The sequence below is a fragment of the Sorex araneus genome, chromosome 10, assembly GCF_027595985.1.
Source record: "Sorex araneus isolate mSorAra2 chromosome 10, mSorAra2.pri, whole genome shotgun sequence".
Classification (NCBI taxonomy): Eukaryota; Metazoa; Chordata; class Mammalia; order Eulipotyphla; family Soricidae; genus Sorex; species Sorex araneus.
This window is the reverse complement of record NC_073311.1, coordinates 25,262,138-25,278,991: the sequence shown is the minus strand read 5'-3', so window position 1 is coordinate 25,278,991 and position 16,854 is coordinate 25,262,138. Positions and strand designations below refer to the sequence as shown.

General features: G+C 36.0%; 1 protein-coding gene across 1 annotated transcript in view; it reads right to left on the bottom strand.

Moving 5' to 3' along the window:
- TMTC2 (transmembrane O-mannosyltransferase targeting cadherins 2) overlaps window positions 1-16,854 on the bottom strand; it is a 450,942-nt gene that overhangs the window by 138,771 nt on the left and 295,317 nt on the right. Inside the window, exon 7 of the mRNA XM_004602709.2 lies at window positions 12,715-12,793. Within this exon, the coding sequence (XP_004602766.2) occupies window positions 12,715-12,793 (79 nt within the window). The remainder of the gene's footprint in view (window positions 1-12,714; window positions 12,794-16,854) is intronic.

Sequence of the window (16,854 nt, the reverse complement as noted above, 5' to 3'; positions counted from 1 at the left end):
ACATTTAAGAATGCTGCTGATGCATGTTACTCAATTCTTACGAGAGGAATATATTGCATGCAAAATGCACTTTAGTTCGAAGGTTAACCTTAACCCAAAAAAACAGTCTATAAAAGTGGTAATAAAATCAAGATGTGAAACCTAAGAGACAAGAAAGTAATCGGGGATGAATTCAAATGTGTTTAAAGGAAAGCTCAATAAAAATTTAGGCAATAAACAATATAAGAAAAACTACTTGCTTTAACCCTGTCACTGGTAAGGTAGAAGCTTCATTCTCATTTCTAATTCGCAGTAACGGAATAATCATTTCATGGATGAAGAGGAAGTCTCAAGAAAGAAAATGACACAAAGGCCATTAATAATTATATCCAAAAAGTTTGGAATTGCACAAAAGGGCTCACTTTTTCACCACACCAAGCTGCCTCTGATATAAATTTAGCATATATTGAATTCTTACTAAAGTCATAGTATAGTGTCATTATACTTTTACATTAGACAAAAAGTATAATTAATACCAGATTCATACTACAAGGGAAGTGACTGTCTCACTGAGCTTAAGCAACTGTCTAATGTTCAAAAATAAGTAACTGTAAGAATCAGTAATCATTCGGTAATCATATTAGAGTTCTCTATGGCTCTTTAGATAACATTCTGTCCAAATAACAATAATAATAGTATTTAAAATGGCTAAAGCAACTGAAATCAATGCTCTCAATGATCTCAGTATAGGAAGAGAGTGAAATACACACACACACACACACACACACACACATATTCCTTCAAGCTATTAAAATCACGAAAATTCTACGAAAGAAATAGCTACAAAAATGTTGAGTACATTCAATAATGAAATAAAAATACTAGGTTGTGAGAGGAGTAGAGGAGGAAGAATAAGCTACCTCATCTTTTCTGAGACTGTAATACTTTACTTACAATAATTGAAAAAACGATTATAGCATCCAAGAGGGAATGAGCAATGATAACTATTCTTTTCTCATTCTGCAAAAATAAGATTATAGAGTAGAGGTAAATTTCATAAAAATGAGAAGATTGTCTATATGATGATGTAGTGATCACGCGCATCACCCAGATTTATTTCCTAGTCTTTCACAGACAAAAGGGATTTGGAGGTCTCCAAGCTGGCTTCAGGCAGATATAAACCAGTTTCAGATGTAGAGCAAATAATGTCACTCTTCCTCCCTAAAAGCCCCAGGTCTAAAATAACCCAGGCAGAGGCTAACTCCTTAATGGAAAGACTGTTGGATTATTGATGATGTAATGGACCAAATCTCACTGGTTCTCATGTTTCAAGTTCCTGGACAGCTCAGGCTTGTGGATAAAGAATGGCGCATGTAGTCTGACATACTATCCATATTTACCAGTGTTTTGCTTTGCTTCTCCTGCCTTTTCTTTTCTTTTTTTTTAATTTTTAAAATTTTATTGAATCACCATGAGATAGTTACAAGCTTTCATGTTTGGGTTACAATCTCACAATGATCAAACACCCATCCCTCCACCAGTGCACATTCCCCACCACCAATATCCGGGGTATACCCCCCCTTTTTACCCTCCCCCTGGCTCCATGGCAGACAATATTCCCCCATACTCTTCTCTACTTTGGGGCATTGTGGCTTGCAACGCAGACACTGAGAGATCATCATGTTTGGTCCACTATCTACTTTCGGCATGCATCTCCCATCCCAACTGGTTCCTCTATCCATCATTTTCTCAGTGATCCCTTCTCTATTCCATCTACCTTCTCCCTCTCCTGCCTTTTCTTAGATTACATATTTGGGTTTTTCTTTATATATATATATATATATGTTTATATATGATACTTAGGATAGTGAGAAAGCTCAGAGATTGATGTTTTGGGGTATTTGGGGGCCTTCCATAAAGTGTGCAGGAAGTACAGGGGCCCCTCCCAGTGGTTATCATCCACCAGAGCCAGTAGCTCCATATGAGGATACGAGAAAGCAGTCATATTTGAGCCCAATGATGCTGGGGATTTTGCGGGCCACCCTTAGCCCTCTCAGGTCACACACATTGAAACTGGGGATCAAACCAGGGGTCACCCACATGCAATCATGTGCCTCTATCCCACAGACTTATTGTGTCTATCAGGGACTGGAATTGTGGTTCAAGTGGTAAAGCACATGTACATGTGAGGCTCTGCAATGGACCCCAGCCTAGCAAAATAATGATTATGATAATAATAATAATAATAATAATAATAATAATAATAATAATAATAATAAATGTCAATTAAACTAAAAATAGCAATTAGAAATTGCACTTACTCTCCCTTTAAAGATGTGATTTCAGACAAATCACAGTGGGATATTTCAAAAAATCAGATAATTCATAATAGAGAAGGCAATATTGGGTGAATAAAATCTCAACAAGTTAACCCTAGTGAATGAGGTATGGACAATATCAAAAGACACACACCAAAAGACATACACCTAGCTATAATTCAAGGATTTATCACAGTTTTAGAAATATGTTTGTAAAAACATTAGCACACTGAATAAAAGAAAAATTTTACCCAAGGCCTCACATAGTTTAGACCACTCTCAGCCTCTGGCCTCCAAGGAATGGACATACTGGTGAAAAGGACTCTGTGATTTCTAGCAAGCTTGCCAATGCCAATACAACCGCTAATGACAGGCTTACTGTATGCCCTTCAGCCATGCATTCTATCATAACCTATCAAATTTATAAGCTTTGCAAGCTTGAGGTTCGGGTTGGTCACTAAAACAATCATTCTAATTCTAAGGAGTGCTTATTTTCTATATATCAATGCCTGTTTTGAAAGACTGAAATAATATTTGTATATGCTGGTCATTTCACTTTTAATGAGTACTATGCTAATCATCAGTTTGTCATAATTATTTCCCCTTTATATTAATAACTTTAATATCCTCTTTGGAACTAATTTTGCCACCTAATTTAAATAAGTATATTTAAATTAATTGATAACCATTCTTATTTCAATATGCTGAAATTATTTACAATTTACAATGCAGTGTCAAATTATAAATTACATGTGAAAATAGACAGCGGGGTTTCAAATTCTTACACTGTTAATAAATAGTTGCATGAAAACGTATAAATAAGTCATTTGATAGGAACTTAGCTTTGTCATATCCAAATTAAAATACCCCTAATCTCTCAAAATCATGCAATGATTTTTAAATTCCAGTGTTCAGTACTTTATATATAATTATTTCATAAACTAGTAGCAATATCCCAGTTAATTTACATGAGATATTTTTTCAATGAATATATTTGTGTTATATTTTAAGTTATATAAAGTACTTGTAAACTGAAAAAGAGAAATAAACAATCAAGGTCATAAAAAATGAGGAGAAGAAATGAACAGAAACTTCCTAAAAAACATACAGATGGGAGTTGGAGTGATTCATTAACTATGGGTATGATTTTGTGAACTGCTACAGAATCTTGTTTTAAGTATTCAGTAAAAATAGAATAAATGTGTAACTTTCTTATATGTATTAGTAAGGGAAGGTGGCACTAGCATTCTGTAATAGAACTATGCATTAAAAAATTACACTCTATGCAATTCAAAAATGACGATATAGAGTATACATAAAAATCAAACAGTTCATTTAGGATTTAAATGAGATTTTTATGTTGAAAACACTTTTATATAGTAGTTAAGAGAGACAGTACAGGGATTAAAGTGTTTAGTCTTGTACATGGCAAACCCCTGGTTCAATCCCTGACACCATATATGGTCCCAAACACTGCCCGGAATAATCCCTTAGCACAGAACTAGGGGTAACTTTAAGCACTACGAGGTGTTACCAAAAACCAATACAAAACAAAACAAAGTAAAACAAAAAAGGACAACATTTCTATATCGGAAGAACATCTATACACACACAGCTAAATATCACAGCAGGTAGGGTATTTGCCTTGCACGCGGCTGACTTAGGTTTGATTCCTCCATCCCTCTCGGAGAGCCCAGCAAGCTACTGAGAGTATCCCACCAGCATGGCAGAGCCTGACAATCTACCCGTGGCGTATTTGTTGTTACCAAAATAGTAACAACAAGTCTCACAATGGAGACGTTACTGGTGCTCGCTCGAGCAAAACGATGAACAATGGATGACAGTGCTACAGTGCTATAGTGCCTATTCTAAATATTTGCAACAATATAAATTCCTGACACTGATTTTCAAAAATGTTTTCTTCATTCAGGATTTCCTTCTTCCACATGATTTTTTTCCATTTAATCGAAATGTCACCAAAACAGACATCCTTTATAATTTAATAGATTTCTCATGGAAAATAAAATATCATTGCAATTAAAACCATTTTTTTTTACTACTGGGTAATATATTCACTCCATCGATAATAAGGGAGTGAAATACAGGGGGCCTAGAAGATAGTACAGGGGTTTGGGATGCATATTTTATTATGCCCAACAGCAGTTCAAGCTGTGTCACTGCATGGCCTCTCAAACACTGCCTGGTTAATATGCAGGCCCCTGACCACATCCAGGGTGACAAGGTGTCTCTGGCACCCCAGGGATTGCACAGCATCACATCTTGGGCTCCGTCATTCAACCAACATACTGCTTGTTGGGGTCACTGGGATTACCCCAAGGGTGTCCCATGAACATTACTTGGGAATAGTTCCCCCCCTAAAAAAAAAGAGTGAAATTCATCCGATTTTCTTATTTATTTCTATTGAAGCCTCAGAAAATAGACTTTTCAAACAGATCATATTGAATCAGGAATCAGAGATATAAGTATGTATTAATTTGAACATTTCTTTTCTTATAAATCCATTTAAAATGGTTTAAACGTTTTAATCTTTTCCTTTACCACTAAACTAGTAAAATTATGAATTAATGTAACAGGTGGGCTTCTGTGGTTTAAAAGCAATGAAATATAATCGACTGTCTCATATCATATTTCCAGGAAAGCAAATGACACCTAGACCTAAGCGTGATTCTTAGGCAATCCCCCTACTGGCATTAAAGTGTTCAAACTCCCCAAGGGGACTATATATCCTCTAGCCATGTGTTTAATTGAAATTTTAAACAAAATATATTACCTATTTAATGCAGCTGAACTGGACGCTGGCCTTTATAGAATATAGCCTAATACCTAGCAAATTAATGACTGTAACTATTGTTCATAATGTAGATGTTATATTGAGTGTGAATGGAAGAAAGGAAAAGAAAAAACCCATTGCATTTCTATAAAAAGAAAATTTTATAAATTTATACATAAATCTGACGTACTTTTTTTAGATTCCACCAAAATTGTATAATTTTGTATAGAAACCTTATAATTTTATTTCTGTTGACTTCCTAGCTTACAAACTCCTAAAATCTCTCAAATTTTGTCTTATTTTTCAGGATCAGAAAACTCAGTACACATGGCATTCATTTCCTGGTCTTATACTTACAGAATATGAGAAAATTAAACTAAAAAAAAAAAGCAAAAGAAAAAAAACCAGCTCAAACCAGACTTATCTTGGAGGGGCTGGGAGAGGCAGGTCAGGCTGCTTACCTTGTACACACCATGTCTGGGTTCAATCCCCAGCACCCATAACGTCCCCCAAGCTCCTCCAAGAGAGTAAGAGTCTATATATATATTATACATAGACTTAACATATATATATTAAGTTTTAAGTTTTTGCATATATATAAAAACTTAAAACTTAATATTCATTTTGGAGATTCACAGATCAGTATTTAATCCATTTACATGGTTATACTTATTTCTGTAGGGTTGGTTTCAGGATGTTTAAGAGTGCCAACAAAAACAATCATAGGAAAATCACCACAACTCAAAATAGGGGAAGCAGGTGGTATAAAAAGCTTAACACCACTAGAGTGTTAATGCTTCCACACTTGAAAGATGTGAAGTTCAAATCTCACACAGTTGAAAACCATCTCCTTCACAGTTGGCATGCTAAGGGCCTTGAGCAATCCACTTTTAAATAACCAGACAGAGATAGGCAGTAAACCATCATGTCAAAAACCTACTTTGTGTATCTCTAAATGCACATACACAATACATAGTCCAATAAAAAAATGACTAAGTAAAAGACAAAACAGTCATCCCAAAAACAGAATATCGGACTTCATTTACAGTCATTATAGCAAGTAATAGCAACATGCAGTGTACATAATTCAAGAAGAGTTCAATAGATTTACAAGTGAAAACTCTGCATTTTGTTTTCGGAAGATGCATTTGACACCCTTGGCAGTTGTAACCAAAATGATGGCAAGGAATCTGAAAATCATAAGTACTATGTATGATAATTCACTCTTTGATTGGGCAACCTTTTTCACTCCAAAAACTTCTGTAATAGTTATTGTGTTTGCCAGTTAGTATTTCTTTTTCCAATTCCCTCTGATCAGAATGATAAAATTGGAGAAATATCTCCACTTGAAGGTGCTATTTCACAAAACTAAAAATTAGATTAAAATATTCTTTCCTTTTTCCACAGAGATTATCAATTGAAAATATCTTTTCGATTAAAACCTATGCAAATAAAATGATCCATGTTTGTTGGAAAATACGTTATACAATACTGAGTAGATTTTATAATTTATACCAATGTCTCACAAAATAAAAGAAACAAAATCAAAGAATGTCTAAAGGTCTAGGAGACATTTTGGTGTCTAAAGCACTTGCCTTGCAAGCGAGAGGCTGAGTTAGATCCCTGAGGCTGTCACATATACTGGATGCAATCCGGGTAGTCCAACTTTCTGAGGTCTCCCGCACCAGGAGAGATTTCTGTCAACACGGCACTCAGGTTTATGACAACATCTGAACTCAATGGTGTAACCTGTTCAGATACTATAACTAAAACCATGCTCCAGGACTATGGCCAAGAGTGGATCTCAGTCCATCCCATACGCACGCGTGGGGACCAGCACCCAGAGAACAGTACCACCAGAAAATGCACACACTCCACAGTTAAAGGTTTTAACCGCCAGTGAGTCCTGCAGCCAAATGTGTGAGCAGTGGAACCTGATATGAGATGGGCTGCAAGTGCCAGAATTAAAACTGTGTGAGCACCATAGCCACACACGTATCTGACCCCCAGTTATCAGAAAACAAGAATAGAGGTGGAGGGAGTGGGGAAGGCAGTGGTGACTAGTAACCACCAGGAATCACCAGGGACAAAAGACAGAGGCAATGAGAGGCTTCTCATTGCATCAGGAAGTGGTGGTAAAGCACATGTCTTACATGTGTGAGACTAGGTCAACCAGCAACACTTTATGGCCCTACCAAGCACTTCCAGATCTGGTTCTACCCCAACAATAAAAAGAATCATGAATGGGTTTGGAGCAATAGCACAGCGGGTAGGGCGTTTGCCTTGCACGCAGCCAGCCCGGGTTCGATTCGCAGCATCCCATATGGTCCCCCAAGCACTGCTAGGAGTAGTTCCTGAGTGCATGAGCCAGGAATAACCCCTGTGCATCTCCGGTTGTGACCCAAAAAGCAAAAAAAAAAAAAAAAGAATCATGAAAAAGAATAAAAGAATAAATTCAAAATAAAGGCCCATCATAAACACCAACTTTATAAAGACCAAGAAAGTATAATGTAGATACAAATTGTGGCACACTAGTGTCAGATTAGAAAAAAAAAATCCCGGAGATTAAAATTTTTCAGTTCAGTCATCATAACAAAGACACATAATATAATTAAAGGTAAAATATTCTCAAGATTATAATAATATTTTGTCCACTTATATACGGGCATTTGCTTTAGAAAGAAAAGCACTGCAGAACCCAACGCCACTATTCAACTTCCTAGAAAGTTTCTTAAAAGCAGAAGACACAAGGAAAATTTTCATTTCCACCACCACCTCTGTACACTCCACTCAGCACTAATGATGTAAAATTATTGGCAGTCATTATTCTAAATGTAGTTATTACACACTGCAATGACAAGATGGTCTCTTTAGATTCTTTAGCTCCATCCAATACATTATGCCATTTTTCTCAAGATATATCACCAAGATGAAATGGTCTAAATTGCTTACATAATTAATCCAATTACTTTGCACTGACAAAGTGTAATGATTTTATTTTAAATTGTAAACAGGCTTAAAATGACCTTTGGGATTGAAATGGCTCTAAGAGATAAAAGTAATTGAAAATACTACCTAATGGTTTCCCATAATCTTTTATAAGTATTGATTAAAAATGCTCAAAAGTTTTAAATGAGGGGAATGTAAAATTGTAAAGATGAAAAAGTTTGAGGGGAGATGGAAATGAACCTACTTTTGACAAGTTTTAATATCCTGCATATATAATGTATTTTGACAAAGTTACAATCTAATACATATTTTGTTAGTTTTAGTTAAGATAAACTTTGTAGCATATAACAGAAGTATGTTTTGCTTATTGTGTAAATAAATGTTATTCAGACATAGCAAGTAATGGCCATTTCAGTCATAGAGAAGGGCTTAATAGAAAAGGATTTGATTTCATCAGGAAACTATTTTATTCTTCTAATTCTAACCACATAACATAATCCTCAATATACCAAATCAAATCTCAGAGTGGCAATTACTATTTTATAAAGATTATGATAAAGTAAGTTTTAAGGTATGAATCTTCAATCTCTAATATTCAATGATTTTGAAATGCATCTGGATAATCTGAGCAAATAAAGGAGAAATTGAGATTCAATAAAGGACAAATATGGGTATGAGAATAAGGTGTAATTTTGACTAAGTCAACAGAAAAAAAATGTTTCTTAAGAAAAAAAAAAGAAGGAACTTGATTTTAAAGGAGATTTCATTTAAGGGAGTTAATTGAACATTAATTGCGTAAGCTACTTAACTCCATTAGCAAAGTTTATCATAAGAGGATTTCAACTGTAGTTTTTGAAACACAAAAGGAAATGACCTTTAAGAGAAAACCAAGAGGCTGAAGATATAGTACAAGGGTTGGGGTGCTTTGCTTTCACAGACAGCCTGGGTTCAATCCCTGGAATTGCATAGGGTTCCCCAGCACTTCCAGACTGATCCTTAAGCACAAAACCAGATGTTAAGGATAAGCACAGCTGGGTGTGCCTGGCCAAAAAGGAGAGGGAGAGGGGTGTGCCTGGCCAAAAAGAGGAGAGGAAGAGGGAGAGGGGAGAGAGGGAGAGAGGGTGAGAGGGTGAGGGAAAGAGAGAGGTAGAGGAGGAGACAGTGTGAGAGAGAGAGAGAGAGAGAGAGAGAGAGAGAGAGAGAGAGAGAGAGATGGAGAGGGAAGGAGAGAAGGAAGGAGGGAGGGAGGGAGAGGAGAAAGGAGAGAGGAGAGAGCTAGGAGAGAGAAGAGAGAGAGAGAGAAAGAGAGAGAGAGAGAGAACCATTTTACAAGGAAAAAAAATCCTGCTGAGCTTGGTTGACCATGCAAATGACCAGTCTGAGCACAAATCCTGAAACATTCTATGAATACAGCAGGGTGTGTGTGGTCAAATTCCCCACCCACATCTCGCAATATTAATTTGATGTGTTTGTATGGTTTACCAAGTACAAATTAGATAAAAAGTTTATTATTTTTAGATATAATATTTAGTATATACTTTATGTTATTTGTGTAGGTACATAGAATACATAGAATTCTGGATCAAATGGTATTGTTATTCAAACATCTTAGCCCTGTGAAATAAGTCAGTGATGAGAATATCTATTTAAAGTATTTTTTTTAAAGTTTACTTATGAAAAGTCACACTAAACATTAAACCAATAATCAAAATAAATATGGGAAGGCTTAATTTGATAAGCAAATTAATCAAACTTATTATTTTCTTTTAATACACAAATGGGAAAAACATTCTCATTCGGGGTTCAAGATATATAAATTGGCATGGAGCATAGAGTAATAAAAATTGGTGGGTTTAAATAAAATGTTCAAGGGTAGAAAATTGCAAATCACAAGAATATCTGTAAAAGCACAAGAAACCAAATGAGTAAGCTAAAATTATTATTAAAATATAATTGCATTTTCCAGTATAAAGTTATTTCTCTGAACCTCTGAATAAAAGAAAAATGGGACAGAAAAAAATGATGTTTGTATAAATAAACATAAGTGCTTGGGGGAGGAAGTCATGACGGGATAAATAAAAGAGCCATGAGAAAAATGAGTACTTCCAGGCAAGATCTAGCCAGACATTATAATCCATCACTGATCCCTAAAGGGCACTAATAATATGTAAATGTGTGAATTAGAAAACATATTCAAGGCTGTTGATAAACTTGATAGGATAATCAGCACATGCTGACAGACTAATGAAACTGATGAACTGATAGGGCAGCTTATCTCCTGGGCCATTTTTTTTCTTGTCAAATGGAGGCTAATCAAAATGAATTAGGAGTTAAAGCAAACACTCAGATGATTTCACCCATTTGATTAGGAGGGGAACTCTCTCTCGCAGAAAATCAGTTTCTTCACTGATCGAAACTACGAAACGAGGTCGGCTGACACACTAACACAAAAAATTAAACGGAAGGCAGCCACCATAATTATGGCAGGAGTCTGAGATTTTCAATTACATTGGGATTCTCCCTTCACAAACCGTTAGGGTTCTTTTCAGATTGGGCAAAGCAAGCAACTAGCCTCTCTTACAGGGCAAAATAGGACAAAGGACCAAACAATAACCCCAGGGAAATAATTATCTCTTCCCTCCTGTGTTTGTGCTGCATCTGCGTAACCATATGAGACAGACCCCAAGGTATTAGCTGACTTTTCAATCAAATTTATTTAGAGAAAAATAATTGAGCAAATTTTCTGAAATAACTAACTTAATACCACGTTTCCTTGTAAAGATATCACATGTGTTCTGTTGTCAAAAATCTGTGTTGTCCTAATTTAAAGAAAGACATTTTAGCTGATAATTGAGGAAAACTGGGACTAAGGTATTCCCAATAGCCTTAATAATAAAATTAGAAATGAAAAGTACTGAAGCTTCTTAAACAAGGAGAGCAAAAGGCAACCCTTATATAATTAATCTTAATATGACTAACTACCTAGCATTAAAATAAAAAAGATAACAAACTGCTAACTCTATACCCCCTCGTCACATACTTCAGAAACATATCTATTTCATCAGGGAGGGCAGGTGAATGATAAAAAATGCTGGCTAAGACAAGATACTGTTAAAATTCATAATAGTTGAAGAAAAAGGTACATTTAATGATGATCAATTTTTTATTTAGAATTATACCAAAAAGTAGAAGAAAACACAACTGAAAATACTTGTGTCTTCTTTAACATGAACACAACACAACTCAACTGCATGTGAACTGGGGTCAGAATTCCCAGTGACATGGAATCAATCTTTCAACCTCTTTCAAATTATGTGTTTTATTTCAATTTACTGACCTGTGCCTGGTCTTATCTCTAAGCTATTTCTATATTTTCTGTAACTTAGAAGAAAAAATGGAAGTGCTTGTTCTTACCCTTATTATTCTTATTCTTGTAGAAAGAATATAGTTTCTACGTAGGAGTGTCTGATGTTAATGTGCACTCAGCCATGCAGCTGCTATCAAATTTCTCAAGTAATAAAAGAGAAAATAATCCTAGAAATCACGTGACCTAATTTATTTTATATGCATGAGAGAGGCCTAGAAATATTAAACAAATTAATCAAGTTTAAAGAAAGGAGAAAAACTGAGTTTGGAATGTGTGCTTTGGAGAAAAGCATTTAAGAACAAAAGCATCCCATTTACTTAGTCTTTCTTTTCCAGAAACAGCAAAGTTAATTGCAATTGGGCACCTAAAAAAATAAAAACAGGATTCTTTTCCAAGTATTGCACATAAATGAAGAGTTTTCAGAAGTGTCCACCATTCAATAGCTATGATACAAAAGTCACAGGTTCACCATAGAAAATGTATATTTACTAGAAATCCTAATTCTTTAATTCATGTGCCTAGATAGTGATAAGACAGAAAATTTAGCTAACAGTTCAAAATATAAAACAAGGAACAAGTGCAGTAGGACAGTTAAATTCTTCACAGTATTGTTTTTACTATGTTGAATATTATATGGATATCTATGTCCTGATCAATAAAAATTATATCAGGTTCCTGGAGATGGTTTAAAGGGCTGACTACAAACCTTATGTATAGAAGCCCAGGTACTATGTGTTCCAATAACAATCTCTGGAAGTGACCCTTGAGCAATTCTCTCCCTCCCCAAAAAGACACTGTAGCACTGTCGTCCAGTTGTTCATGGATTTGCTCAAGCGGGCACCAGTAACGTCTCTAATGTGATGTTACTAGTGCACGAAAAAGGAAGCCAGGAATTTTGTCTCAGATATCCTTAACTTTTACATATATAATAATGAAAAATAACATGGTTTATTTTTCAAATGTCCTGATGAAGGAAAACAGAATTTTAATGTATCACTAATTAGATAAATGTCATTAAAATCTACATATATGTACTTTTATTTTCTAAATCTCTAGACTCTAAATAATATCCAAATAAAATCTTCAAACTAACTCTGCGATTTGGTCAATTTATTGACAGCATACAGTAATATGTTTATTCCTTTTTTTCAGAACAAAGGTGTCTATGAAAATCTGAAATTGACACCCAATCACTTAAGTGATTTGGTGAGCATTAATAATGAGATTGATTAAACTTCTCTTTAACACAAACAAAGGTTTTAATTTCTCCACAGATCTCTAATATGAAAATTAAAATATGTTTTACTTACCCATCATATTGTATAAGCTCTGTGGGGCAAATTGCCTTGGCATTTTCTGAATTGCTTCCTTGTATACACTAAGGGCATCCTAAGAAAAAAAAAAGTACAGGAATATTTACTATAAATAAAATAACATTCTTCCAGATAAAAACTTTTACATTGATTCTAGTTGGTTAGATAAAATGTTATTGAGAAATTCTATTATATCATGCTACCTCAATTTCATGAGTGAAAAAATACCCAATCTAATTATTAAGGGTCATAAAAATATTTTGAAACATGAAGCAGAACATTAGCAATATTTATTCATTTGAATAGAAATTTTCCAGTTAACATGGATCATTCAAGTAAACAAAAACTGTCACTGTCATCCCATTGCTCATCAATTTGTTCGAGCGGGCACCAGAAGCTTCTCTCGATTGTGAGACTTATTTGTTACTGTTTTTGGCATATCCAATACACCACGGGTAGCTTGCCAGGCTCTGCCGTGTGGGCTTGATACTCTCGGTTGCTTGCCAGGCTCTCTGAGAGGGGCAGAGGAATCAAACACGGGGATGTCCGCATGAAAGGAAAGTGCCCTACCACTGTACTATCACTACAGCCCGATAAAAAAACAAAACAAACAAACAAAAAAAACTAGAAAAATTCTATCTGAAATTCACCCATAGTGATCTAGTCTATAGTTAAATTATGTTAGGTAGCCAAATAGGATCTAAATGAAATGTCAACTATCAATTTTCTAGCTACAGCAAACCTCTGAATTAAATTATTTGTAAAGCCATACCTCTACCCTTGCACTGAACTTTCACTACAATGTGTAAGAGTATGTGGAGCTACAATTTCAAAGCAGAAAATATACTGTTTAACATGAGAAAAATAAGACCATATAGGCAGGTGTGCTCAGTGTGAAAGAGAGGGCGGGATCTCAGCAGCTCCTAACACATGTCCTCAGCCTTTCTCGTTCCCCTAACCATCCCAGGGGATAACCTCTGAGTTGCCATCAAGGACCCTTTGAAACAGAAGTGGATTCCTTTCCCTTCTAGATGGGTCCAAGCAGACATCACAATCACACTTTGCATCTCTGCAGGCCCATCTTCATATCTCCAATACAATGTGACCACGCTACTCAGCATACTTCACAGTTCACACTTATACTTTGTGTCACTGTAGTCAGTGACAGGTAGGAAAAGAAAAGACCAACACACAGACTCTGGGTGTCTCAGACTCTCAGCACAGGGCCAGGCACAATGACTCACACTCAACACTGTAGGGACATAGCAGACACAATGGAGAAGTCATGTAGATGTCCAGCATCCTCAAGGAGTCAAAATAATAACCAGAAAGGCTCTTCTAGTAGCAAGCAGTTCTGTAAACTCTCTGAGCATGACTTTAGGGATACCATATTGAGGGTATTTAATTAGCTCAAAGACTGCATAGGTAGTCAGCAAAGCACAAGAACATATTTGAGGAGAAAAGAGAAAACTTTAATCAGAGGTGATGAAAATGAAGAGTATGGAAGGTGGTTTTCTTTTATTTTTTTAAATGCAATAAAAGGCCTATGATGTAGAATAATAGTAGCTAACGAAAAGATTTTAAGATCCCAGTGAGATTCAGGAAATCTCTCTGATAGGGAGATAGGGAAACAGATAGGGAAAAGTTTGGCAGCAATGTGTTGCATACTAGAGTAAGATCAGTTCATGAGGAACACTGTAAGAATCACCGAGTTCCTAAAGAACAGGAAGGCATATTTCACATAGAGACAGTAGTCAATAAGAAAAAAAAATCATAGCAAAAGACTTCCCAAAGTTGACTGCAGAAATTCAAGAGGCCAGAGGAGCCCAACAAAAATAAACACAAATAGAAAAACTCCAAGACATCATGATCAGAATGACAAAGGTCAAAGAAACAGCATACTGAAAGCAAGATTTAAAAAAGAGGGAAGGGGGCTAACTTATATACAATGAAAAGCCTCTCATATACAGAGCAGTTTTTCCAAAAGAGATGTACAAGTCAGAGGAGAAAACAACAACACACACACACAATAACTCAATGGAAGTGACACTTCACTATAAATACACTATCCAGATAGACTATCATTCAGACTTTATAAGCAACATAGAGCTCCATGGGCAGAGAACAGTTTAGAGAGTTCATAGTTATACTACTATGTCATATAGTCCATATAACTATGAACTCCTGGGGCTGGAGTGATAGCACAGAAGGTAGGGCATTTGCCTTGCACATGGCTGACCCGGGTTCGATTCCCAGCATCCCATATGGTCCCCCGAGTACTGCCAGGAATAATTTCTGAGTGCATGAGTCAGGAGTAACCCCTGTGCATCTTCGGGAGTGACCCAAAAAGTCAAAAAAAAAAAAAAGAAACTATGAACTCCCGATACTGAAACCAGTTTTATAAAAAGCATTCAAGGAACTTCTTAAAAGACAATTTTTTTCTTTGTTGTCCTTTGGGGCCATACCTGGCGATGCTGAGGAATTACTTCCTGGCTCTGTGCTCAAGAATTACTCCATGCCATGCTTGGGGTGCTGGGGTTCTGGGGGGATCCTATGGGATGCCAGGGGACAAACCTGGGCCAGCCACATGCAAGTCGAGTGCCCTACCCACCTTATCATCACTCCAGCCCCTAAAAGACAACTTTTCAGCACTCTGCATGAGACAGCATTCACTCATGGTGCTTACACTTGTCCTCTACCATATTTAGAAAGGTCTATTTACTCCTAGATTGCTAAAGGATTTTAAACCTTTTCAATAATGAATGAATGTTCAATTTATATAGAATATTCTATGTCTATACAGGTTATACAGAGAGATACTTTTATTACAATCTTTCATTTATTAACCCAGATACCAAAGCATTATTTAAAAATACACTCATTTTTAACTTAAAGCCATTATTACCTATTTAGGACAAAACACACTTTTATATGTTTAGAGATCTATTCACATTTTTCCTTAAAATTTTCTTATTTCTCCTCTTCTCACTCTTACAAAATTGTACACCTTTAGAACTTACCCATTTTATGTTAATTTTAAAAGACATTGGCATGGAATTATTCACATTAAATTTTAATTTATGTACCTCTATAAAGAAAGATATGTAGTTTTTGAATTTTAGTGTGTAGTTTCATTAATCTAGGTGTAGGTAATCAGTGACCCTCTGCTCCTAAAGACTATGATCCAAGAGGTCTTCTAACCCATTTTGGCACCCAGAGCGGCTTCTTACAGAAATGCATCTAGACTGTGAGCTGTACTATGACTATGTGCTGCCTGGGGAGGGATTTTCCCTCTCCACCCTGTTTTTTCTGCACGGAAAACGGTGGCGGCGGCGGCATCATCCACGTGATGAGAGCCACCTCCTAAGACTTCCGCCCAGAGGTAGGAACTTTGCAATGTTGTGGCTCATAGGGGATCATGGGAAGGGGGCGGTACCGGCACGCCCTTGGCCCAGATAAGATCCAGAGCTGCTGCTCCCAAAACAGACCCTCTGCTCCTAGGTGTAGGTAATCAATGCTTCTTCATAAATAAAAAGAAACACAGAACTGGGCTCACGTTGGAGTGAGGGTGGCTGGGTTGGTCCTGGAGACATTCTGTGTCCTTGGGTGTGGTGGAATAGAAGTCTAACAGTATTGCAAATCCGGGCACCACAGTAAAAATGAGGGAAAAAAAAAAAGAGAACAATGCTGGGGAAACCACCCAACTTCTTATATACTAATAATCTCTGTTACTATTCCTCTCTCCTAATTAATGATCCCCCAATTAGTGATCTGAAGATTCTGAGACAGAGGAGACCGTGGAGTACTGGCAGAGGGATACTGGAATTCTGGTGATTGACTTGGTGCAGTAGCACTACAAGTATCAAACAATAATATTGTACTGCTGTAAAAAAAAAATCCATTTATTATTATTTAAACTGAATAAAAAGAAATGGGTCATATTTATGCAAATCATTTCCCAAGTTCTCAGAATAAACAAAGTAGTTTTTATCACCAGACACCAGAAACAAGATACAGTAATAACGTATCTTGAATCATAAAGTACAAAGATCTAATAAACAAATAAGCTTGAGAAGCCATGCATTATATTTCCCTTTCTTAAAGTGACAAGTCACACTGCATAATTACTTTGAAAAA